Genomic DNA, 26,711 nt, shown 5'->3' with positions numbered 1-26,711 from the left:
CGATGCTCGCAGAATCGAGTGGATATTTGGCACGATGAACGGGGAGAAAATCGGTAATTCGACGTTGCCCTTGTTCCGTGTAAAATATCCATAATACCGCTCGTAAATATGCATTTGAACGTGCGTTTGAATATTTTTCACGGAATCTACCGCGTCACGCTCGTTTCGCGTTTCCCCGAGCGAGCCGGAGGACGCGCGATCACGCGTTTCGCCGCGGGATCCGCGTCTCCCCTCGTTTTAATCACCGCTGCATCGGTTATTCGAACAGACTTTCTCGATACCGTGGAAATCGCAGCGATAATGACGATATTCCCCGTGTAACGTATGAAAATTCGCGTGTACGCGCGCGTGCGAGTACACAAGCGCCGGGCGAAATCCTGCAAAGCACCGAGATGCTTTCGACAGATTGAAAATCCGCGATTGTTTGATCGCAGGGGAACATCCATTTGCGTCTGTCTAGCCATTAAATTCGCCGCGGCTGATCGTTTACGGTTGAAATCGCGTCGAAATTTTCTGAAACAGTCCGGTTATTTCCATCGTCGAACTTCCATCGGCTGTTCCCGGAGCGAAGTGCTCTTTCGAGTTCGCAACCATCACCGATCGTTTCGCACTCGCCGGCGACAATAACCCGAAGGCGTGGCCAGGGGAAAAAGAAAGAGCGGAGAGAAAAGAAAATTCATCCAGACCGCGCCGCATTATCGGCCGCTAATCCGCTTCGATTTAATCAACCAGGCAGGCAGTCCCGTGAAATTCCACCGGCGTGTTTCTTTCTCTCCGTTCGCGCCTCCATTCAATATCCCTGGATCTGCTTTCGGTTTATAAAGCTGTGAACCCCGGCCGAGACGCCCCGAGGGAACGGAGAACTCCATCAAGCTTGGGAGGTGGAAAAAAAGGAGCCGGTTGGAATGGAACATTATCGACTCTATTATAGCACGACTACGAATACTCTCCGTCGCGGTCTTGCTCCCAAGGGTAACCCTCCAAGTGTTCGAAACGCGGCCACGGCGAACGTGACGTTCGATTTTACCATTCCTGGGCTGGCCGACCTCTCAAAGGCGTCCCATCGTCTCGCCAAGGAGCGAGAGAGAGAGAGAGAGAGAGAAAGAGAGAGAGAGAGAGGAGTTACAAGAAAAGGAAAATAGGAAAAGGAAAATAGAAACAAAATCGTTGCTCGATTCTTGCCTCTCAGGCGTACGTGTTTCCCTTCTAACCAACGTCTACGTGCCCCCCTATATTTCCCGGTCTCGTCACCAATCACGCGACGACCGACTGGAAAAGCGAATCTCGCGGCCTCGAGCTGGTCCAAGTCCTCGCCGGTGTATGCTGGGGAGAAAAAAGGAATTTCAGGGGGATTTGACGGGCTCTCGACAAATCTACGGGGTAATGGGGATGTGCAGGGAGAACGGCGAAAGGTCGCGTTCCTCGTGAAATTACGGAACGGGACGACACGGGGTAGAATTCATAGGGGTAGGGCGAAGTTGGGTCCGTGGGCAGCGATGTCGGGCGAAATGAGGTACATAGGGATGAACGGAATGGAGATTGGAGGGTGTACGCGCGTACACCGCGGAGAACGGGAAGATCGAGGAAGAAGGGTGGCCAGAAAGAAGATGGAAAGTGGAAGGGGTCGCGAAATTACCTCGAGCCGCATTGTGTGTCGGCCGGAGGGTTGCAAGCACCTAATTAGCCACTCAAACAGCGCGGCACAAAGCGACCCTCTGTTATTAAAACGACATATAAAACGACCGGCCCTTCTCTTTCGGACAAAAGGAGCAGTCGAAGGGGGTTTGGAATTCTCGCGTATTATCGATGTTTGAATAGCGACGGGGCGAGCGGGAAATTTCGAAATATCGCGAAATTTTCAACCGGGGAACCTGGATTCGATTATCTCTCGGATAGAGAGTACACGCCGGAGGAATTCTCGATAGGTCAACCTTCGACATGGCAGTCCGTGGATGAACCGATCCCCGTGGGCATGTACGAGCAATCATCATCGGAGGGTAAGCGAGTTAACGACGATCGATTAGTACCCCTTGAGCTTAACGCGATTAATCGCGGTCTTGGAATTATTTGTCGATCCCTTCTCACGGAGTTTGATCAAAGTTCCACCGATGGAATAACGTCAAATTTCTCGTGGAGGAATGCTAGTGGTCGTGGGGGGAAGCAAGCGAACGACAGACGAACACCGATAACGATTCTCGCTCACGTTTTTATCCAGCGATCAAGAGGGTGGAGGGTGTGCGTGGGACCGGAGGGTTGCTTGATTAACGAAATCGAGACACGTCACGCACCGTTCCGTGCCGCGTGGAATATCGATACACGTCGCGAGGGTAAATGAAAAAGGGGCCGAAACTTTCCGGTTATTAATTTCTTCTTCGCTGCCCGACGATTTTCCAGAAACTTGCTCGATAACGCGATCGGAAAGGGGTGCAAATGGGTGAAATTTTTGCCCATTTCTATCGCGGTATCTGGAAAGCAACGAGGTCTCGATTTAACTAACAAAAAATTCATTCTTTTTCCAGAACCGATGATGATGCTCGAACGGAGACCGGAGACTTCTACCTCCTCGAGGTTCCATCTTTACGACGATCTTGCTGGATGACTTATCGCGGGAACAAGGAGGAAACGGAATCGAGAAAGTTTGCAACGATTCCACGGTCGTATCGCGGAATCAATCGGAAATCTGACATCCGTTCCAGGTAAGTTAGTTTCCTACGCAAATATTGATTCCATTAATCGCGACTAGATGGAATCAAACTGGAAGGTATGCCGCGATGCACTCCATTCTTTCTCGCGAAGGATACAATTTCCGGCCGCGTAACGAAGGGGCAGAAGAAAGGTGAACCAGGGACGGGAAGGGCGACGCGGGGGGACGACGACGAAGGTACTCGAGGGTCGGTCGACGCGGCTTCGAAACGGGGCCCAGACGCGGGAGCAGCGAACGCAGGGTCAGGGAACGTGTTTGTACCGACGGGATGGTTAGTCAAAGACTCTTCAGAATTCCGCGCCGATGAGAATGTCTGCGGTGGCGAGTCTACGGTCGGATTCATCCCCGACAGTGCCTCGCTAATTGAACACCGTTCCATCGAGGCAGCGTCGTAAACTCGTCGGGAGATAATTCCGTTTGCGGAAGAGGGTGGTCCCGTCGGTCTGAACGTCGCAACGACGTCGTCGTCGTCGTGGAGGACGTTTCGGGACGTTTATTATCCGACGCGAGAGCGCACGAGGACGGGCAGAGGGGGCGTGCCCCCGAGTGAAAGAAAGTCTGGCGAGAGCTGCAGACAGAACGGTGCAGGCCGGGCTGTCTGTACGGTCGCGAATTCTTTGCGATCCCCGAGAAGCGAGGCGCATAATTACGAGTGCACGAGCGCATAATAGATAGCGGAGCCGGTGCAGGCGTTCGTCGAGGGCCGGGCTCTTTTCCGTCGTTCCAGAAACCGCGCTCGATAGTTCGCGTCTGTGCGAGGGCCTGCCTCTCCATTGTCTCATTATCATGATCCGTGATTGTCGTCGACGTTTGTTCACCGGGGTGGCCTCTCTTCTCCTCCGGCTCCGTCGACCCTGAAAACACTCCGTCGATTCTCTAACGATGTCTCTCGTCTAGCCTCGGTTTGTTTCGTTTTGTCTCCCTGTCCGCATCCACCTCCGCGGTTTCTTCGTCCACCTTTCATCCCTCGCCCCCTCGTTTGCGCCCTTTGCCATCCAGCCACCCGCTTCGGGGCTAATAGGCCACGGATTAATTCGCTTCTCGCGCTGCTACCGCGGGGTTGCTTGCAGTACAGTTTCTCCAACGACGCTACAAATTTTTCACCCTCCCCTTGGCCCCCTTCGCGACGTTCTTGGGCCACGACGTCGCGTCCGCGATCGCTGGGTTCCGCGTAATAATTCCAACTCCTCCGCGGCCGGTGGAAATAAGACGATAAATCCTGCGTCGACTAAATAGCGATAAATTAGAAGGAACGACTAATTGCCGGGCTAAGTGCGAACGAATGCGGTGATAAATTAAATCGCGGTAATGAGTTATGAAACAGCCGGCGTTCAACCGGCCAACGGGCTCGGCGATGCCACCCCGTCGACGACGGAGACTCGGGGGTTGGGAAGAGAGGCGGCGGGCGAAGGTAAATCGCGCTGCAACGATCGCTATTAAGGATGAACGTTAATCCTGGCCGCGGTTAGGCTCGCGTCGGGCCGCGTTACGCGCGTTTCACGACCGGCTCCGACGATCGCGATCATTCCCGATTTCTCCGAAACGCCAGCCACGTCCGATTTAATGCTCACGAGCACGTGATACACCGGCTGGTTAACGCGTGTAACGAGTGGCCCGTACTTACGGCCACGTCGCGTCGTAGTCGGTAAAGGGTAGCAAAACGTTCGCGTAACGTTGACAGCCAAAGTATAGTTGATTATCCACGAGTCGGAGCCGATTCCAGTCAAATTCCGTCTCGCGATACTCGCGTCTGGATATCTGAAAGTTGCGCAGTGACATGATCACGATGGATTACGATGCGATAGGGGTGAAGTCTCTTCTCCCCTTTTATACCTAACGCGATACCTAAGCGTTTAACCGTTTGTGTCCCAGGCAGCGCGATCGCGCTGTTCAGATTTCATGGCGAGAAAACCCAGCACATTTCGAGCGTTCTCGACAGCTGACGGTGGGTCGACTGTCGAAATCGAAGTGCAATCACGTCGCTTGGCATTCATCGACGTAAAATAAACGAAGCGCTATCGCGCCGCTTGGGATAACTCGACGTAAAATAGAAAAAGCGCTGTCGCGCTGTTTGGGATTCTTCGACAGTGTGTTTTCTAAATCCTCTGGGGCTCAAACGGTTAATCCATTTGCATCCAAGCGCGGAATATTCCGCGAGCCGCGACTGTCTACTATCACCGAGCGCGGAATATTCCGCGAGCCGCGACTGTCTACTATCACCGAGCATGGAATATTCTATTTATAAAATAATATTTGTTTCTTTCCTTTTTCATAAGAAAATGTAAAATGCGATGTTTGCGACGTAACATTGCGTATCAATCGTTTTACACAGTACAGTTTTAATGAACTCCGCGAACAATTTGCATGTCGTCTGCTGCACATAAGACCGACCACGCGCGGTGATACGAGCCAGTCGTCAGTTGAACGTCGTTTCAGCGCGGCAGCTTAAGTAGAAGTCACGATGCAAATGGGTTAAGAATTATCTGCCTCGTCGAATAATCAGGGAAATATTATTTTCGGCGAATTTCCAGGGAACGAGGTGCGTGGAGAATGGAACGATTTCGGTAGTAACTCGCTCGTGTTATTGTTCTCGTATTATCGAAACTCCGGTACACGGATCCGCGAGGGGAAGTTGATTCGGTTTGCTACGATTACGCTAGCGAGCGAAGGTAGACGTTACAACTAGTTAGAACTCGGTTGGAAAGTTTTTCTCGACGTGGCTCGGTATAATAACTCGAGCCGGGCGGGACAAGAGGGAGCAAAAGAGAATCGGAAAAAGTCGACCGCGATGCTGTTCGCATAAGCCACCGATATCACTCCGCTCTGGCCAATTTAAAGTTACGATTCGAGAGGGTATCTCGCCGCCCGGGCGGCCGTGAATCCCAACCTCGACGACGTTATCACACGGTCCAGCTCTTTCCATCGTGCAACTTGGATCCCCTTGGTCGCTGAATTCCTGCGATTTCCAGCCTGGAAATGCACGCGTGCCGTCGAACGATCGAATCACGGGTCCCTGCCAGCGTCTCTCCTCGTCCCAAATTCTTCGCCGTAATTTCGGGCAGAACGACGGATCGGGTCGATTATAACGCGTCACGGTTCTTCAGCGGGGGAAGGATTCGTCGCCGGTGACCGGAAAATTCCAGCGATTTCCCGAATTTCAGGTCGCGTACGCGCGAGATTTCTCGATCTTTCGGAATCACCGGTGACTCTGGGTCACCCTCCGCGCAGATTCTTCGTCGCAATTTCGGTGAACGGCGGGGGGGTCTCACGGCGAATGGAACTTAACGCTCGTCGATCGAGCGAGAGGGTAGAGCGGGTTGAGCGACGGGGGGGTCGAACCGCTGGGCTCCAGCTCGCAGAGACGTTCCCCTGCCGGCAGGAGAATGCAAAAAGCTCGAGCCGGAGGAATTTCAATTTGCCCCGATATCAAATATTTCGGATTCTCCCGTCGGTGAGAAGGGTTTAATCAATTAGACGGATCAACTAGGCGCGGAGAAAAGTTCCCGTGGAAACGTGCCAACGCGATATCCACGGATTCGTCGATCGTGGATCGCGGCTGGCGCGAAAGCCTGGCCACGGCTGCGAGACGACATCGTGAAGGGTGCAAACGGGTCACGGGGATGGATGACGGGTAATGTAGCGTGCACATGATAAAAGCAATGCACGGTGAATAATAAAAAGGTCGGCGTTGCCTCGTGCCCGATGGCTCGCTCCTTAAAATTCCGAATGCTCGCGGCGCGATAAATTATTAATAACGTTTAGCCAGAAATTTGCCGCATTTGCATGAAAATTCATCGGTGATCGGTTCGACGTTCGCGCGTGTGTGTAACTCGCCCGTGCGCGACACGCGTTTCCGTTTCGGTGTGCTTTGCAACGAACCATAGGGCGCTCGCGCGCGAATTATATCGCGTTTCGACTCCGCGTGAAAATTACACGCAGACACGCCGAGTGCGACGCTTCGAGCGATCCCTTTCGCGCGTGGGAAGCTTCGCGAATTAATGAAAACCACCCCTTGCACCTGTGTCCATCCTCCATTCCGTCATACCGATTTTCTCTCGTCCATCATTTGCTTTTTTCCATTTCTTCCGCGTGCAAAATTTCGTTGCGAGTCTCGGAAATACCTCTTCACACGCGTCGACCTGGTCGGATTATCGTTTGAACGACAACCGAGTTTATTACCAGCATCGCGTCGCGTTTATAAGCAAAATATCGGTGGAAATTTTTCCTTCCTTTTTTCTCACGAATCGTGGCGAATCCGTCGAGAGACGGGGGCGGGGGGACGGTCGGGTAATCGCGGAAAGATTTCACGTAGCCGGTGAAATGGAAAAATTTGCGAGGTGGCAGGGTCACGGGGAATCTGTTAAACATTCGCAATCCCGGCACGGAATCGGGCGCGATATCAAAGACGAATTCCGCGCGTTTCGTAGGTGAAAATGGAGGGGTGGACGAGCAGGAGATATCCCCGGAATCGCGGCAGCGATATTTACGAGGGCGAGAGAGGGAAGGATATTTACGCGGAGAATTCTTTTCGGAGAATTTCCACGACGAATCGTCGCCGGCACGTCGCTCTAACGAGGCCGAAACACATGGACGGAACACGGTACCCCGACGCGGTCTCCCAACGCCGGAAGCGCGCCGCTCGGGCACGAATCCCGCTTTCTTCGCGCATCTGGCCGACATTTCTCGCGTGTGCACGCTCGCATCGCGCCGCGCCTTGGCGGTGTGCAGTCTGCGGCGAGAGACCACGGAAAGGGCGAAAAATACTTTTCGTATAAATTGTCGCGCAGGAATTCCACGACGATGCGCCGAACAAAACGCGGCCACGCTGCGAGCACGTAGAACGCGCGGAGCCACTGTGACCTGGCTGGTACGGACGGGTGGAACAGAGCAAGAGAAACTGCAGGCAAAGGAGGTGGAGTATCTCGTAAAAATGCAAACTTCTCTCTTCTCCGGCCCAAGTCGAGCGCAAAGCGTCGCTCGTTCCGCGACTCGTTGTTGTCGCGTCGTCGCCGTCCAAAAAAGTTCGACGTGCGTTTCCACTTGGAAAAAAACGCGCAACTGCTCGAGGATCGCGTTCGATAGGGTGGAACGATGGGTCGGGGGTGGGTTGGGTCGTTGGGGAAAATTCGAGCGAATGCTCGCTCGGCTGTGTGCAGCCGGGGTGACGAATAGGGAGGAACGATCGCGTAATTTCGGCAATGGGACGATTCCGAGAGAAATAGCGTTCGCTCGTCTTCGTTCGGAACGATACTTTGGAAATTCGCGACGCGACGCGACACGACGCCTCGGCGAGGGACACCGATCGAGGGGTTGGAATGGTTGGTCGCGATTGGAATAACCTTGGATCAGGAGATTAAGAGCCGTGACGGAAGGGGCGACCGATGCAAAGGTCGAGGATCGCTGGTGGATTGATCGCGTGCTGGCCTCGGGTACGAGGGGCCTCGAAAGGGTTGTTCGTGGCTCAGAAACGCCGACCTAAAGGGTATTAAGATACGGAATAATTCTGTAATTTACGGCGACATAAATCAGAGCGGACTTCTTCCTCGCGAGTTCCTTGACGATTGCAAAACTATGGAGATGTACTTGGACTTATCGATCATCGGGAAGCGGCGGAATTTTCCGCGATACAGCGTTCGCGTGCATAGATACGAATCCCTTTAAAAGTTTCTATTTCATCCAGAGACGTCTCGCCCTTCCTCGTCGCGACTCGATGCAAATTTGCCCGGTATCCGCGTTAACGTTGTCCCCGGTATAATAACTCGCAGCGAAAAAACCTGGGAACTTGTCCTCCCAGGCATTTACGACTACCACCGACTCGGTTTTATCGAAACTTCGATACGCGTTCCGTCGCTTTCGCGATTCGGGACGGAGCGGGTGAGCGTGGGAAGCACGGCGAGGAGCGAGTGTTCTCGGCGAGGTTTCCGCGCGGAAATTCGCGGGAGATTAAACGAAAATTGAAAGAGTTAAACGCGACGGCGTTTTTTTTTTCCCCACAGCGTTGTAAAAAGGAAGGCGCGATACGCCGGGAAATGGACGGGAGAAGCCGGCAAGGGCGAGAGGGTGGTCGCGCGGGATTACGGCGAGCTTAAAATTTTTAATTTTGGTTTACGACGCGACTGAAAATCATATTTGCGGCCGCGTTGCATACGCGGCCGACGTTTCGCCCTCGGTGATGCGAACAACGTCGACACGGTCACGCCGCCGCTTTCCCGTGTCCACGGAAGCTGCTGCGTTTTTCCCCCGTTTATTTCTCGCGTCGATAAAACGTTAATTGCTTTCGTCGCGAGCACACACTGGTCGCGCGACTACGTCTTGGATCCCGTCCGAAAAACGGTCATAACGTCCGTCCAACTTTGGCCGCCGATCGATACTTGGCGAATTTAATTAGCCACCCCTGGGTATCCTCGCGTGTTTTCCAGCAACGGGTAATTACGAAAATTGCAATTCATACGAGCAAACATACCTTGGCGCGCGATCGCGCGCGGCTACTAATTCGATTTAATGAAGAAGCCCGCGGTAATGTTACAATCAAAACATCCTACCGTCTGCCGATCGATGGTAAACGAATTATAATTTTACAATAGCTGGCCCACACACCCTCCGCGCGGCTGTCGGGCCGGATTGCGTGCCACGGAGGATAATTGCGGAACGTGTCAGCCTCTTGGATCGTGATAAACGAGCACCGTTCCGCTCGCATCTAGAGTTTCGTCTCGTATCGTCTTACCGGTATCGAACGATTCGGAGGCCCGAGCAGATGCGGAGAGACGGCGTAATTTCGTAGGCGAAGCTCGTCATGCAAATTCCTCTGGCGAATCGATTCGACGGGGAAGACGATTCGTCAAAGGAAATCCATGGATGCGATGCAGCTTGCCGGTAAGTGGTTGCACCGCGTAAATGGAGTAACAAGCAGGTGGTAGGTGAACTGACCTGAGGTGGATAGTGATCCGGGAGCGCGTCGAGCGCCTCCCTGTACGCCGACAGGGCCCTTTGTAATCTGCCCTGATCGGCGTAGAGGGCGCCTAATTGAAGGAGGGCCTGCACTCTGGCCGCCTCGTGAGCCCTCTTGTCCTTGAGGCCGGAACCGTCCAAGGATGCGCCGGCCCGCAAAACCGCAGCCGCTTCCGTTCCGCGTCCGACCGAGGCCAGAGCCGCGCCCAGATTCACGTAAGCCTCTGCAAAGACAAACGATAAGGATCATGAGCACCGTTGGATTACTACGTCCTATGTGCGCCACGTTCCCGTTTCCACTCTCTCTCTCTCTCTCTCTCTCTCTTTCGCCCTTTCTTTCTCTCTCGCTTTCTCTCCGGAGATCGGCCATGAATTTATATAAATCGAACCGGCCGCGTTTTTCCATTTGTCCTCCTACGCTCCTGCCAGACAGTCCATTTCTCTTTCGCGCCTCTTTTACGACCGTCCAGCCTCGATCCTCTGCTCTTCCCGGAGCTTCCGAGGTTTACGGCCTGATTTTATAGCCGGTTTTTCTCGGTTCTACCTTTTAATTGATCCCGAGATATCCTTCATCGATCCACTCGTTGCCAAGCTGAGGTTAGATAAGACGCACTGCAACGGAGAATAATTTCCTACTCGCCCGAGTTAATTGTTCGAAATATCGTCGTAGACGACGAGGTTGCCAAGTGTGTGTATGTGTGTGTGTGTGTGTGTGTGTCTGTATGCGAAAGGTAGAGCGAAAGAGAGAGAGAGAGAGAGGGGGTGAAAATATTATGGGCGATAAAGTCTCTTGGGACGTTTAATTTAAGAAACTACGACGCGGTACAATCATAACAAGATCCACTTTTTGCTCTATTCGCCTGCAAGCGGAAGAGTAGGTAGAGCAGATTTTCGCGACGAGGGGTTCCTTTAGAAATTCGGACAGAGGCAGGGTCGGGGTCAGTCTTTAGCGTAAATTCAGACATTCATCCGGCCAGCACTTCGCTTCTTGCTCTGTACGCTCTTAGTTAAAAGGGCATTGCCTGGCTTCCGGGGCGGGCTGGTTTCACGACTCCACGGCGAATCGGGTTAGCTCCGCACGAATTCCCGTCTTTTGTCGCGTGTACTCGTATTTCTTTGGCTAATTACTAAATATCGTGCGAAACGCCGACCCGCCGGCTGGCCTGATGCCGGCGGAACATCGCGAAGAGGCTTCGAGGGGCGAAGATTAACTTAGCTCCCGGGCTAATTTCCCCCGTTTGTTTCTTCCAGCGCGGGGATTTTAATTAAAACGAAAACGTCTCCAGGTGGAATCCCACGAACGCCCGGGGAACGACTGCAGCGATGGAATCCGCGTTTCTTATAGACTTTGAAAAGTTTCGATTCGCCTGGATAGGAGAAAATACCCAACGGTTTCTTCTTTATCCTATTCTTCGACGTCTTTCCCTTTTCGCTCTTCATTCTCCTCCTCCTTCTTCTTCTTCTTCTTCTTCTTCTTCTTCTTCTTGCGCCCCGTCTTTACCCTTTTTTCGCCATAAATTCAGTACACGCCGTTGTAGTCGCTAAACGATCCGCGGCACAATGGCCGGGCAACCGCGTCCAGGGGTGCAAAGCGGAGAGGGTGGGCTCTCGAGGAGCCGGACAAAAAGCCGCGGCCGGCTATGACTTTAATTAAAAATTTCAAGTTACCGCGAGGCATCCTTGCAGCGGTTGAATCCCCGCGAGGCCGCGTCACCGAACAACCAGGCCAAAGTGAAACGTATTAAAAAGTTTATTTCCACTTTTATTGTCACCCTCGTGGAACGTGATCCCTTACGCCTGTAGGAAAAAGAGAAAAAGAGGAGGGAAAAAAAAAAGGGAAAAAGCAGCGGCGAAAAACGAGAACGGCGAGCGGGATGGAAAGGGGATGAAAAGGGGTTGGAAAGTAGCGGGGAGACGCGATGAATCTCGGTGGATCGATAGAGGGAACGCGGAGCCTCTTAATTCGAGGCAATCTGCTTCTTCGAGATTTCCAACGACGGATTTCCAATTCCTGACCTTTCCCATGAGATCGGGCCGCTCGATCCTCTAATTTCGTCGCGTTTAACTTTCCTCGGGCCAGCCGTTTCTCGTTCAACCGGCTAAACGTAATACACTACGGCTCGCGGAGGCTGCTGCTAATCCCGATATCATCCTACGCGATATTACAGCCCCGACGTAAGACGTTTACCCTCGTGCCTCGAGTTGCGCAGTATAAACAGGCGTCCGGGAAGACTTTCATTAACGAGCCGTGTGATTGGCAAATTTTCCAGGCGTCGTTATCGCGTCCCCGGTAAATCCGGTTTGGTTTAACGAAATCCACCCCTCCCGATATCGAGTCCAGGATCGTTTTTCCCCACCGGGAGATCGGCACCGACGCCGAGGCGTCTCGAGGTAACTCGATTCGCGTAACCACACGCGCGCGGTTCGCGAGAGGGGGCCCCCCCAGCCCTGTCCGCGCTATTTCGACGATTACTCCCGCGTTACTCGCGTCGGATTACCACCTGTAATTATAAACTTGCCACGCCGCGAGTTTTCCATCCATCGATAAATCATCCTTAATTGATCGCGAGCCACGAGACAGGCCTCGGGCGCCGATCTGTCGTTGACTAACCGCGCGGTGAAGCGACTTTCCCGAAGCGCTAACGAGTAATCGATACCCGATCCGGTGTCATCGGTTCTTCCGAGATACAACGCGCCGACAACTTTTCCACCCTATCACCGGTCCTCCACACCCCTCGCGCCGCGGTCTAGTCGCGAAACGCCCACCGCAATTCCGCGCGTAATCCGTCATGCGTGTACCCCAGAAGGGTCGCTGTGCGGTGAAGCTGCGTTTTAAGATATTGCGATCAAGACGTCATCACCGATGCGTAATCTTCTCGAGGATGCCATACGATACGGAGAGTAGCTAAATCAAGGTAACCACGTCGACCAATGATCCACGGACATCTCGGCTCGCCGTACACCGTTCTGCTCGATAGGGATCGGGTCGAGGCCGAGGTGTACTCTTCGCCCTCTTAACCGAGCTTTCACGACCATTATCTTCTCGAGTTTCTGCCAATTCGCTCGTTCGTATGCCTCGAACGCGTAAACTTTGATGCTTGACCGATTTTACGAGCCCGTTATCACGCGGCAGGCCATATCGCGCACGTACGAGGAGCGAGACTGTATCGACGGGGCCGTACGCTCGGCTAGGGAGTCTCTCGGATACTCTAATTCCATAGAGTATCCCCGGGGACCGCGACGAGGAAAATGGATTGCCCGACTGCTGTCTCGTTCCTTATTCAAAATAATGTGAAGCATAGGGGTCGGTTCGCTGTATAAGGCAGCCGCCAGGAAATTGCCATTTCGATGCTCCGGTTTCTCTTCTCTTAACGAAAACTTTTTGCTAATTAAACCCGGCTGCCCCGGCGGATCAGCGCGAGATAGCAGCCCGGCGAGTTTTATATTTTCAGTGCCGGTGCCACCGGGCTTCCTCGCGGAAGAAATATTAAGATTGTTCCGGGATAATACGCAGGTCGGCGTACCGTGTGCTAGGAACATTGCGGTCTATCCGAAGGGAGAGTGTATCGTCGGCGCGGCTGATTATCGCGCTCGCGATAGCGTGCGTCGCGATTTTTCACCGCGATATCGCGTTATGGCTTTTATAAATTCAAGCGGCAGCCGTTGGCGAACGACCGGGCGGCGGGGGGCAGGGTGCTCGGGGCCAGGGGCGAGATTCACGTGCGGATAATTAATTAAAAGCGCTCGAATTTCGTCGAACCATTCGCGGATATTTCAAATTCGCGCTCCCCGCCACGCGATACCAGACGTCATTTGCAATCACGACCAAGAGGATTTCGCGGAATGCTGATCGATTCGCTATTTCGCTTTACGCTTGATCGTTCTTGCTAAAAGAGATTCCCCGTGACGATCAATTTCGCCACCTTGCTCGCATTTTACGCGCCACTCCCCTCTCTCCCTCTCTCTCTCTCTCTCTATCGCTGGTGATAAAATAAAACACACGTTTTTCGCGTAAAAAGAGAGAGAGAGAGGGAGAGAGGAGCCAATGAACGGGTAATATAACAGGCCCGCAGTTGCGGACCTGGTCGCGATCAATTCTGACGGATTATTAAGCTCGTAAACGAGCCGGCCGCGCTGTGATTCCGCGTCGACGAGCCACCGTCGATCGCCACCTGTAAAATTCGTTACGACACCACCCGAGCCGGATATTTACTGCGATAGCTTTCGCCGTGGAACAAAAACGAGCGGAACCAGCTCGCGTATATCCGATTGCATTACCGTACCGCGGCAATTACCGCGATTGGATAGCCTCGAACAATATTTCTTCTCGGCCCGGCACCAAGCAATCGCGCTCCAGTTCGGTAGACCCGGTGCTGCGGCCGACGCTGATTTCGCATTTGTCCGACCGACCGACCGACCGACCGACCGACCGGATTCCGCCGACCGTTGCGTTCGATACCCGACTATCGATGCTTCGACGAAGATTCAACTTCGCGAACGAGCACCGAGTCGGTTGGATAAACTCCTCGCGAGTACTCGAGAGTCGCCGCGCGGAACGGAATTGCCGGAACGCGTGCCGAAGGAAGCGCAGGAACGCGTGGAAAGTTTGCGACGCAAGAAAACGCGCGCCGGTTACCCGTGACGTCTGTGTCGAGGGACTCGAAGGATAAGGTAACGCTTGCTCCTTCCAGAGAAGGTCTCCATTTCTCCGTCCAGTCTTGGGGTTTCTTGCGACTAGTTCGAGGTCGTGGGCCTGGGCGGGTTCGGGTCGGGAGAAAATATCAGAAATAACAAGCGCCGGGGTACATGGGATAATGTATGCAGCCGGGTAAGGGTAGGAGGGAGTAATATTTCACGGGAGCGAAAAACGCTGGTTTCCGTGACTTTTCGCGAGTTCGCAGACGGAAAAACATCCGCGCGACGGGGTCGGTTTCTTGGCCGGCAAAAAGCACGTCCTTCGCTCGTGCTCGATACGACTTTCTCGTCGGGGGGTTGATTCGCGGAGGCCGCGAGAAAGAGGGTAGAGCCGGCCGAGCAGGGAAAAAGCGGAAACGACGAGGCGAGGCGCGAAACGGGCCGAGACGGGGCTGCTGCTGCTGCTGCTGCTGCTCTTGGCACCGAGATATATCGTGGTTGGACTTTGGCGGCCGGACCAAGGATCCTGCGAAGGCGAACGCCGACGAGTCAGGTGGTCGAGCGACACGGAAAACGCGGCGGTGCAGGATAGCAGACTCCGGGGACGCTGGTTGGCGGGGGTGGAAGAAGAATGGGCAGACGGAAACTGCTGTTTCATCTCCGACTCCGCCAACTTGGCAAGACCGCCGCCCTGTTTGCTTCCTAATTACGAAAGAGAGAGAATAAGACGCGCGAGGCTCGGTGAAAAGGAGACGAAGGGGTCCGGGGGACGCCGGGGTGGTAGGTGAACGGGGTGAAAAGGGGAAGGAAGAACGAAGTAAGAGGGATCAGGGGGATGGAAGAAACGTCGGGGAAAGATGAAGAGAGATGGAGGAGGCAGGCAGAAGCGAATTCAACTCCGCCGCTCACGGAATTAAGATTCCATCGTGCAGTCGAGTTTTGTGTGTGCCTTGCAATTTCCTGGTGAACCCGACCGTTCCCTCTTTCGCGTAGATCCTGCGCGTGATTCCACTCCCCTCGGTCCCCGCGTTGTTTCGCTCTCCCGCGATCGATAAATTTTCCGGACAAAATTCCGAGTTTCAGCCGATATCTAGACGCGTGGCCCGTTTATTTTTCTAGCTCCGGTTATTTCCGTATATTCGATATCCCTGAACAGAGACGCGGCGGTCGGCCAATTAAGTGGCGGTCAAAGGGAACGAAACGGGAGAGCGCAATGTTCCGTGGGTTCGATATCGAAATCGCCGATAGACTCCCGGTACCAATTGCGAATCATTTTCCGTCTCGTTAGGAGGTCACCGTGTGCGATTAGCGCGACGATTGATGGAGCAAATTCTACGGTAGCTCCGCGATGTTCTTTTTGGCTCCTGTTAACGACGCAAATCGTTCGTAACGGTCAGAGCTTTTAAAACACGACCTGGCCGAGTAATTAGTGGACCGATCGGTCGCCAATTTGTGGACGGCCGGCGGGGCCAACGCACGCACCCTCTTTGTCCTGCACCTGCAATCCGAGCCGTGTTCGACGAGTTCTCCTATTCTTTCGCGAAAAAAAAAAAACACAAAAAAGGGGAAAAACGAGAAAAATCGCCGATCAAAACTCGCCTATGCTCCTGTCCCCCCACCATTTATCATCGTCCGTTATTTTTTTCCCGTTTAACGGTGGTAGCACCGCGAGTGGAATCGCGAGTTGGACCCGTTAAACGTTCGTCACCGATCGCAACGCGCGACGTAACCGCGAAGCAACGTTAACGTCGAGGTAAAAATAGCCGACACTCGCGCAAACAAGATCACAGTCGCGTTTGCATAAGTGTTCGCTCTAACGACGAGCGCGCATTACCGCGCGGTCTGTACCTCTCCATAAATAAATAAGTAACGCGTCGCATAATGCGGCGCTTAAGCCGGTCGACCCGGAAAGGCCGCAAGAAACCGCGAGCAAGTAATTCGTGCGCGCGATATTAAATCAAATTCGGTTGAATTTAATTGAAATCCCGCGGTAGTTACGCCGCCGCGTCGGTTCTGCGACGCGGGTCGCGAGCGGATCCCGAGGATTCGCGGCCGGCTGAAACGGTCCGAGGAACGCGTTCCGTTGATTCGCCGCCGCGATAAAGCACCGTTTGCACAGTTATTGCGTGTAATTCACGCTAATTCGATGCAGCGCACAGCCCAGGCAACCGCGCGCTCCACGGTACGTCGCGTCGCGAAGCGGAATTTTATCGCGACCCCCCTTGCCATTAGACGGAACGTCGTTTCCCCCTGCGCCATTAGGGCATTCCGCGCGGGCATAAAGGAGTAACAACTCCGTCGAGGGCACGCCGAGGATCGTCGTAAATTAATTCGTTTAAATAATTCGCGAATGGTCGCGAGCGCGAAAACGCCTCGTGGCCGGTTACGCGCGGCGCACGAGGGACAAACGGGTTGCCTATCGACCGGCGCGGATGAAAATGCTCGTCGATACGCGTGTTTACGGTTTCCGTGTATCTAGTCTGTTTATACGGGGACTCGCGTGTGTGCGCGCTTCTAAGCCCGCGTTCGTGCGCGTCCGACCTTAGCGTGTGTACCTAAACGCGTTTACCTATGGCCTCGTCCTCCGCTTCCGTTCCGCGCCTTCCGCCTTGCGTCGCCCTTTTTCGCCGTTTTGCACCGCTCACCTTGGGGGTTATCGCGGGGAATCCCGTGACGGAGTGGCCGAGGAACGCCAGGACCACGCGTGGTCAGGAGTTTGGTTAAAAATCGACGAACCAGGGTGTGTGTGCGCCGTTCTCGAGGAAAGCTCCGTCGAGGAGTGGCCATTTTCGAAGCAGCGTGACGTTCGATACGACTCGTCGCGGGGAAACTTGTCGCTCGTTCGGGCAAACGAGACGGCTAGTTCGGTTCCCTTTGATGTCGCGGCACCGCCGAGAAGAAACGATAACAACGGGCGTTGGTCGGTGTAACGGAAATTCGTTGGCGAGTAATTGCCGCTGCATCGTCTTTCGTTTCGGTAACCCGCAGGTCCGTCCGAATGCCCCGACCAGCCGAGCGTAATTTTGTAAGTAATTTCGCGAATCTCGAGTTGCAGCTCCCTGGATATTCCCCCGCCGCGGCTACTCGGAGGATTTCCATCGGGACGAAGGAAGGATCGCAGCAGCGGCGGCGAGATAGGCCAGCGAGGGGGGCTGGAGAGGGTGTTGCGGTAAGGTGGAGCGGAAGTCCTTCGGTCGAATTGCCGTGTTCGGGCGAATCAATCGTGTTAAGTGCTCGTACGGCAATCCGGCTAATTTCCGACGATCCAACCGGGAATCTCTATGCTGGCCCGGCTGGTTACGAAGGACAAGGCGCGTACCAAACGCCGCGTCTTTCCCGTTTCGATTACCCCGGATGACTGGCCGACCGGTCGCGCGCCGGAGTTTCGCGAGACCGGGGAAATTTCATTGGGGAAAATTCGCCGGGATGGGGTTAACGGATATCGCGTGGATGGGTTCGTGATAAATGCAAAGTGCAACGTGAGCGTAATTAATCAAACGAAATTCGCCCTCGCCGCCGCGAGCTACGGTCCTCCGGCAGTCCTGTTAATTTTGCTGATTAATGGAATTCACGGTTCGCGCGCGAGTTCATCGACGCACGGTAAATACGTGAAAGGACTACTTGTTCCGACGTGTGCGCAAAGTCTCGGGGATCTTGATCGGCCACGCTATTAAGTTATTGCGGGGCAATTCATCTAATTTCAAGCGGTGATCGATGCTCGAGGAGAGCGAGCACGGGGCGGACGGAGTGTTGGCGGTTGGGAAAATTGCGCGCGTCGCGCGTGACCGCCAAAAAGTTGTCGGGCCCGAGCGCAATTAATCACGCTCAGATTTCGCGCGATTGTCGCCGCGCGATCGGCGCGCCAAGCCGGATCGTATTTTTTCGTTGATACGGGGGGACAGCTGAACAGGGGCCTGTTAAACGAATGATAAATTCTTTCGCCAGTTTCATTTCGCCGTTACAGTCGCGCGATCGCGTCTCGGCGTTAACGACTTGATCCGCGTTTGCATCGAGAACGAAAGAAACGAGCAGCGAAACCGCCGTCGCGTTCGAGTTTCCCGCTGTTCCACGCGTACGATTTTCCGTTCACCTACTCCACTGGCCGGGGTAGGTCTGCCCGGGCGATCACCTGCGCTACTCGCAGTCCGACCGCGCACGGCCCCGTGCTGCCTTCCGCGCGTCTCCCGATATATCGAGTTACTCCACTGGTCAAAGTTGCATGAACGAGTTCTTATCGTGCTCGCTCGTGCTCGATCGTTCGAACCAACATCGAACAACGTTGCGTTACACCGTCGAGTGTCGTTAACCCTCGCTCCTCGTTTCTCTCGTCGTTTCTCTTCCGTGTTCCGCTTAAAATTCCAGCGTACGCGCGTACGTGTATACGCGCACACGGAGGCACGCGTGACTCCGAACTTTTGCAACGTTTCCGAACCGTAATTTCGCAGCGGAACGTCGAAGGGGAGAGAAGTGTCGACGGCACGTGCACGCACCAAAGTTAATATTTAACCTGACCGGGTTAAGGGAAACGAAATTCCGCGAGGGACGAACGGGCCTGAAAAGCGGAGCAATGGCGGGATAGATCGTAAACATCGGGTCTAGTGTGGCCGGGGGAGTCTTGGCTGGCGATTAATTGGATCGAGAGCGTGCACGACAGAAGCGGTTTCCGTTTCCGTGTCTGTGCCCGTGTAATCGGCGTGCACGCGTGCGGACTAATGCGTTCCGCAACGGGAAGGAACGGAATTCTAATTTCTAATAACGATACCGACCATTTCTGAACGACCGGTTTATCCAGCCGTATCTCGCGTGCATATGCCGCCGCCATTACTCCTAATGGATTACCGTTCTTGCCTGCCGCTCGATCCCCGAGAGCTCGTAATTAACACCTATCAGTCGTATTCTCTCCGTTCTCGCGAACACGTCGTGCGAGTACGCGGCACCGCGCTTCAAACTTCTCCTTTCGGTCCTTCCAATCGGACGCTGTCGGCTTACCTCGAAACCTAACACGGCACACGCGTCATCGTCCCGTACGCGGTGTATCATTAATCATTGTTTCGTCGACTCTGTTTGACGACGTATGCTGTTTATTGTTCCACGGTACCATGTTTCTGTAGTTAGCAGAGTGCTTCTGTTTGCGCGAATCTTGCAACTGACCCTCTGATTTCGCGCAGAAACTATCCTCGGCCTGTATCTCTCTCTACAAAATCCGTTCGCGCGCCATAGTTTAATTATTCTCTCTACAAATTCCATTTGCTCTAATTGAAATGGAATTTGCAGAGAGACTGATTAAACCTGTTACGCCTATTAACGTTTGTCCGACGTACGATTAAAGGGTAGCCGGCATGAGCGACGAACAGGGCGGAAGAATTCCGCGAGTGGTGGCAGGGCGTTCTCTTTTTACCCGATCGCGCACTTGCGGTATTATTCCGCTGCCACCCCGTGCCCCTGTCCCCGGGGGATCGAAGTTCGTCAATTTAATTGTCGTTGTTCGGCAAGATCGCGCGCAACTTGAGCGGCAGAAAGATCCTCTCTCGTTTCCACCGGCGAAAGCCGGTGACTGTGTGCAGACACGGCGGCGGGTGTACACTTCACGAGTGCTCGCCGACACGTCTGTTTGTTCGTCGGTTCTCCAGCTTCCCCGTTGGAAGTTGGTTGCTTTAATTGAGTCACTTGTGTATCGCGCAAGGCGTTTTACGTACGCAGGCAAACGGGTAGTCTGGAAAGTTTCTGTCGCAGTAAGTCTTCGGCCCGAGGCGTTTCCTGCTGCGAGACATCGCAGTTCAAAGGGACTCGGGGCCTTCAGGTGTTACCGACTTTTTCCCTACTTTCCCCCTTTTTTCCCCCCCCCCCCCCCCTCGTGCTTCTCGTCGCTCCACGGTCCACCTGCCTCGAGCAAACTTTCTCAGCCTTTAAAACGCTCGTCGCCGCTTCGACGTGGAATGGTTGGTTTTTCCGGGCTCGAGATCCGAGTTTCGTTTTCGGGCCCTCGGTTGATAGAAAAAGGGGGGCAATTTGCGAGTAACATCGTCTACGATATTATCGCGTCTGCGACGTTTAAAGGCAGACCGATCGGGGTTCGATGAAAGGTGAGGCGATATCGCAATGTTTTCTCGTTTGAAGCGCGCGTTAGCCACACAACGCGCCCAGACACGCGGATACGAGCTGGTATAGGCGATAAAAGTGGCGGCACTCGTGCGCCGGAGGATCGATGTCGAGACCGGCGGTAGCTTTATTAATAATGCACGTTATTAGCGCGATGTCGCGGCTTTTTACCCCCCAAACACTTGGCGGCCACTCGAAGCGTTTGTCCCTCTCGAGAGGGATGGAGGCGATTATCCATGAAAGTGCTCGAGCCATATTAGCCGGTTACGTGGCGCACGCTTCACGGTTAAGCAGCCTCCACGTACACGTAACGATTTCAACGCGGCCGTACCGTTTAATTGTGGCGCTCCGCTCGGAAAGCTCCTCCGGGCAGAAAGACTCTTTCTTCTTTTTCCTCTTTTTTCCCCCCTTCTTTTTCCTCTTCCTCTTTTTTTTTTTTTTTTTTTTTCGCTTCGAATTTTTCCGCGCAGGAGGCGCGAAAATTACTACAAAGGGCTCTCGACGTCGTTCCTTTTTTCCCTCGCCACCCTTTCGCCCCGCGCCGTTAGCCCTGCCGCCCCTCCGTCGTCTCCTTCGTCGTCGTCGTCGTGGTCGTGGTTGTTCCACTCTCTCAGACCGGCAACAATCGAAAGTCGTTCCACTTCTCGCGAGCAATTTAAAGCTCGGATTATAATTAAAAGTAGCTGAAAGGGCCACTTGTTTCATTACCCTCGCGGGTCTACTTTCGTTTACGTTAGAGCACGGCAAAGGTCAATACTTTACTCGTCTCCATCCGATGAAACTTCCACCGGCGATATATTTTCTACTCTCTCTCTCTACCTTTCCTCTCCTTTCCTCTCTCCCCCTCCCCCTCATCCTTCCTCTTCCTCGTCTTTCTTTCTTCTTTTTCATCCAGATCCGCAGTCCCGATAGAACGGTGAATCGTAATTCGACACCCGCGCGATCTCTTTTCCCGGACTGATTTATCCCAGTCGCGCTCTGTCTCGTTATTCCTTTTACCATCCTCCTACCCTCCTAGCTGCCAGCGTACGTCTTCATCCCGCAATCGAGCGACCAAACGCTCGCGTGCAATTGGACGCTGACGAAACGGATAACAACGGACGCGGGCTGGTTACTTGGGCATGAAACGAAGGTACACACGGACCATCCGACCAACGCCAGTTTCTTCACCGTTCGCGCGTTTATATTCATCGCGGTTTCTTGCATTTGCCTTCGTCAATATTGATCGAATCAATATTTGCCGGGCGTGTATCAGTTGCCGTGCCGAGCGGGGCTGATACGCCGCGACGCATCGGTGCGATCAAGTTTGAAGATTCCCACGGAGAGTCAAGGTGCCGCTGGAAATTCCACTGTTTGCCGCTCTTCTCTCGATACCCGTGCAAAAGCGCGCGGAACGTTTCGCAGCCCTTCGAGGATCGGCGATACGCCGCGCGAATCCCGATCGAGCAGCGTAATCTGTTCAGGTACGAAGCACCGCGGCCCGATTTAACGCGCGTTACGCGTTTCGCCTCGAACGCGTCCGCGTTGCTCGCGAATTTCCCAGCCGGAGCGAATCGGGTATTCCGCGCGTGCCGTGTCTGACTGAAAACTTTCCCGTTCGCAGTTTCCGGCGCCGTGATATCCTCGAGGCTCTCGCGCGCCGCCGGAGCGAGTCGTCGTAACTCGCTCGAGTTCCACAGGCTCTCCGAATTCGTCGAGTGTGTTCGAAAACACGATGCAGCGAGGAAAGAATCTGGATATCGATGCAACGTGAGCAGGGCGGATTCTCGAGGACTAGGATCTAGAAGAAGCGCTGCCGCGGGCGAGAGTAATGGCGGACAGAGTCGTGGAATTTGTAATATCTCGCGTATCCGAAGCAGACATTTTGTTTTGCGTATGAATATTTTTTATTATTTGTCGTATATTTTCTACTTTTTACTTATATCGTTCTTGTTTTCACGATAGTCTATCGATTATCCAGGTATAAATAACACTGTGCAAGAAATTTCAAGTTTCCCTCCTGGAATGTAATATTCGTTAAGTGCTTAGTAATTTCGTAGAGCTTGCTTCGTTGAATACGAATACGTAATCGAAATTGCTGTATCACCCTCTGTTTGCGAAAATTTTTAGATTTTCCGAAAACGTACGATTTTTTGTTGCAATGCAGTATTACGAAATCTCATGTTTCATACGTATGACGTGTATATGTTTTCATGTGCTTTTTTATACTAATCGCAAAATTATGAGAATTTTCTCCACATCGCTTCAAACACAATTTAAAGGTTTCGTTATTCGATACATAAATATCGATGATTTTTTAATATAAAGTTGTTATAAAATAAACTCTCACCTAACTTTCAAGATGGGAATAAACCTTTTACCATTTTTACTTTTCGTGCAATACTTCGTTTTAGTAAAAAATACAGAGGAAATAAAATTATTTTGATATACGTGTATGCATCACGGAAAGTTTTCCCATGGAAATGCGAATGCAGTTATAGTTGATAAAAAATGTACAAATTATGCGATTCATTGTTAACAACAAATTATCTACAACGTAAATTTATAATGAAAGTGGAAAATTAATTAATTGCTGGTTGTTAGTTGAATTTATAATGAACTTTTGTTAAAATGTCCCTATAACTTGCAAAAAGTTTATAAATTATTATACTTATTGTTAATAACAAATTAATATCGTTAATAAGAAATTTTCCGCAATTTAAATTTATAATGAAAGTGGAAAATTAATTAATTGCTGGTTGTTAGTTGAATTTATAATGAACTTTTGTTAAAATGTCCCTATAACTTGCAAAAAGTTTATAAATTATTATACTTATTGTTAATAACAAATTAATATTGCTAATGACAGATTATTCGTAACGTCCATTTATAATAAAAGTGAAAAAAGTTAATAAATTATTGGTTATTACTCGAACATTTGACCTAAATTTTGTTAAAACGTACGTAAAATTTGCGAAAACTTTATAAATTATTGCACTGATTGTTAATAACAAATTGTTCACAACGTAAATTTATAGTACAAGTGGAAAAATTACTAAATTACAGGCTATTACTAGTATATATAACGTATTTGTGCAAAATTTGCATAAAGCTGATAAATTTCTACACTTATTGTTAATAACAAATTGAAATTGATAATAACAAATATTTTGCAACGTATATTGACGATAAAAGTCAAAAGAGTTAGTAAATTATTAGGTCCTACTTAAAGAAACAAAATATTCGTGTTAAAATGTATCCATAACATACAAAAAGTTAATAAATCATTAAATTTATTGCTAATAACAAATTAAAATCGTTGATAACAAATAGCTTGCAAAGTATATTAACGATAAAAATCAAAAAAGTTAATAAATTATTAGTTATTACAGCGAAAAAGTAACTTTTAAAGGAATCGGTAAAGTTCGGAAATTTTCGCCGATCTTCGGTCGGCCGCTGCTATATAAGGGCCCCGCGTGCAGGCTCGAGCCAGTTGTCGCTTCGACTTCGGAGGGTCCGCGTTAATATTTTTCTTTCAGGTACTAATTATTTTTTGTTTCAGCTTTTAATTATCTTTCTTCTTTCAGATTCTATTTCTTTTATTCTAGATTTCATTGTTTGTGCATTCGAATATTTTGTACAATATTCGAATGCTTCGTCGTTGGTTTATTTGTATATCATCGTTGGCTTGATCAATGGCTATTCAGTGGCCATTGTCTACTCTCTTGAATAATTTAATAATAATTCCTTCTTTCAGGTACTAATTATTTTTTCTTTCAGGTTTTAATTATCTTTCTTCTTTCAGATATTATTTCTTTCATTCTAGTTTTCATTGTTTGTGCATTCGAGTATTTCGTACAATATTCGAATGCTTCGTCGTTGGTTTATTTGTATTGTATATCATCGTTGGCTAGATCAATGGCTATTCAGTGGCCATTGTCCACTCTCTTAAATAATTTAACAATAATTTCTTCTTGCAGATTTTATTTTTTTCATTCTATGTGTCTTTGTTTCAGCATTCGAGTATTTCGTATAATATTCGAATGCTTCGTCGTTGGTTTACTTATGTCTCATCGTTGGCTAAATCTTTCCTTTCACAAATTTTACGACTTCCGTTCGATTTGTTTTCGTTAGAGCGTTCGAGTATTTCGTATAATACTCGAGCGCTTCCTCGTTGGTATGTTTATATCTCACCGTTGGAATGTTTCTGTCTCGTAGTTATGTTGCTCAGGTCTCGTCGTTGGCTTGCTCGTTCCATTTGGTTATTATCCTTGATGGTTTCCTCGTACTAATCCCTTTCCTTTCAGCTACATATTAACAATAATATATTCTGTTTTAGCTTTTAGGTTTCTCAAGATTCTGTTTGCGACACATCAATGAACGATGCGTGCGTTTACTTTTAAGTAATCATAAGATAGATCCATAGACTAAGTATCATGTGCGCGCTATCTGTACAAAGGTAAGCTACCTAACTTGGAGCGAAATTTATAAATTCTCTATCATTTTCTTATCCCCCTCGTTTAGCAAATAGAACATAATTGTTCTCGCGATAATCGCGATCGTTCGTAAGTACCGACTAGCCTACGCGACGTGCTCTCGTGTACTCGATAAGTACATGCTTCGTAAGTCATCCTCACGACTCGTCTCCGACACTCATTTCCAGTCACTGTCAATCTCGTCATGCATCGGGTTCCAGGGTGACCCCCTCGGATCAGTGCGTCTTCTGACCTCGACGGGGCGGTCCGCTGCCTAAGTCGTACGCGACTGGGGCTCGGGCACATGCTGGCTGACGGACTAGTACCATCTACGGTTAGACCACAGGGATGATTAAGTTCTACCCCGTGTGGCTGGGATGCGAAGTGTCTGTCTTGGCCGGCAACCGCCCAGCAGGGCCCTCGCGTTGACACTAGAAGTTTCATTGGTTCAGGGACTATCCTTGGTCCACGTGTAAGTCTTGGCGAGTGCGACAGTGACTGGAATTGAGCTAGGCCCGATCGGGAGGGTGCCGAGGTATGAAGTTATCTCTGTACACGGGAGTACATCGCCTAGGCTAGTCGGTCTTTCGAATAATCGCGAACTCGTTCGGGCGCGTCGCGATTTTCTATTAGCTCGCGTGTTTGATATTTCATTCCCTGTTTTTATGGGAACTTGAAAATATCTTAGCGTTGCGATAGTAGAGTTTCAGTATACCGAACCGAAACCCCCTTTGTAAGACACGAAATATGATAAAGTGTCAGTAGAGTCATTTTGACTTAATTCGCTCCAAGTCAGATTAGGGTACCTTTGATACAGGTAGTGCCAGCAGGTTGCGCCACTAGGGCGCATGTCGGGTCTCGATGCGTAGCCACCTCCTCGTGGTGAGACCTGGTAATTGGTATCGTTTTCCAAAGAGTAATTTTTGGAAAACGATACGAAGCTAAGAGCTACGCACAAAGTTTAAGATATTTCCTATCTCTCGTAAATTTTCAATGTTCCCTTTGAACTTTGAAAGTAGAGAGTTGGGATTACCTGCTGATGTAATATGCATACTAAGATGAACAAGGCAAGTAAGGTAAGTATCGTAAGGTAAGTATAATGCCAAAAATTTATCTTTAAGCTCGGAATAAGTAAAATAATTAAATCTCTAAAACAAAATAATAAAAATCTCTTTTCATTCCGACCTCCTATCATGTTATGTTCTCCTAATACAAAGTCATAAAATTGACCAGAAAGTTTTCGGTACGGCCATAAAAGTATCGTCCACGGAATTCTTGGAAATGACGTCAATTCATGGAACTGTCATGGTGACAAATCTCCTGTCATGTTATGTTCTCCTGATACAAAGTCGCGAAATTCGCCAAAATTTTTTAGCAGTGGCAGCAAAAGTATTGTTCACGGAATTCTTGGAAATGACGTCATTTCTTGGAACTGGCTCAGCGATAGACCACCTGTCATGTTATGTTCTCCTGATTCAAAGACATGAAATTCGCCAAAAGTTTTAACAGTGGTTGCAAAAGTATTGTCCACGGAATTCTTGGAAATGACGCCATTTCTTGGAAGTGGCTCGGCGATAAACCTCCTGCCATGTTATATTCTCCTGATTCAAAGACATGAAATTCGCAAAAAATTTTAAAAGTGGTTGCAAAAGTATTGTCCACGGAATTCCTGGAAATTACGTAATTTCTTGGAACTGGCTCAGCGATAGACCTCCTGTCATGTTATGTTCTCCTGATACAAAGTCGCGAAATTCGCCAAAATTTTTTAGCAGTGGCAGCAAAAGTATTGTCCACGGAATTCTTGGAAATGACGTCATTTCTTGGAACTGGCTCAGCGATAGACCTCCTGTCATGTTATGTTCTCCTAATAC

The 26,711-nt window shown here is 50.9% G+C and overlaps 1 protein-coding gene across 1 annotated transcript in view; it reads right to left on the bottom strand.

The window, feature by feature from the left end:
* Tmtc2 (Transmembrane O-mannosyltransferase targeting cadherins 2) overlaps positions 1 to 26,711 on the bottom strand; it is a 168,681-nt gene that overhangs the window by 16,792 nt on the left and 125,178 nt on the right. Inside the window, exon 7 of the mRNA XM_017912123.1 lies at positions 9,632 to 9,876. Within this exon, the coding sequence (XP_017767612.1) occupies positions 9,632 to 9,876 (245 nt within the window). The remainder of the gene's footprint in view (positions 1 to 9,631; positions 9,877 to 26,711) is intronic.

Source organism: Eufriesea mexicana, unplaced genomic scaffold (assembly GCF_001483705.2).
Source record: "Eufriesea mexicana isolate 0111107269 unplaced genomic scaffold, ASM148370v2 scaffold474474858, whole genome shotgun sequence".
In the NCBI taxonomy this organism is placed as follows: Eukaryota; Metazoa; Arthropoda; class Insecta; order Hymenoptera; family Apidae; genus Eufriesea; species Eufriesea mexicana.
Note: the sequence above shows the minus strand (reverse complement) of the source record. Positions and strands in the feature narration are given on the sequence as shown.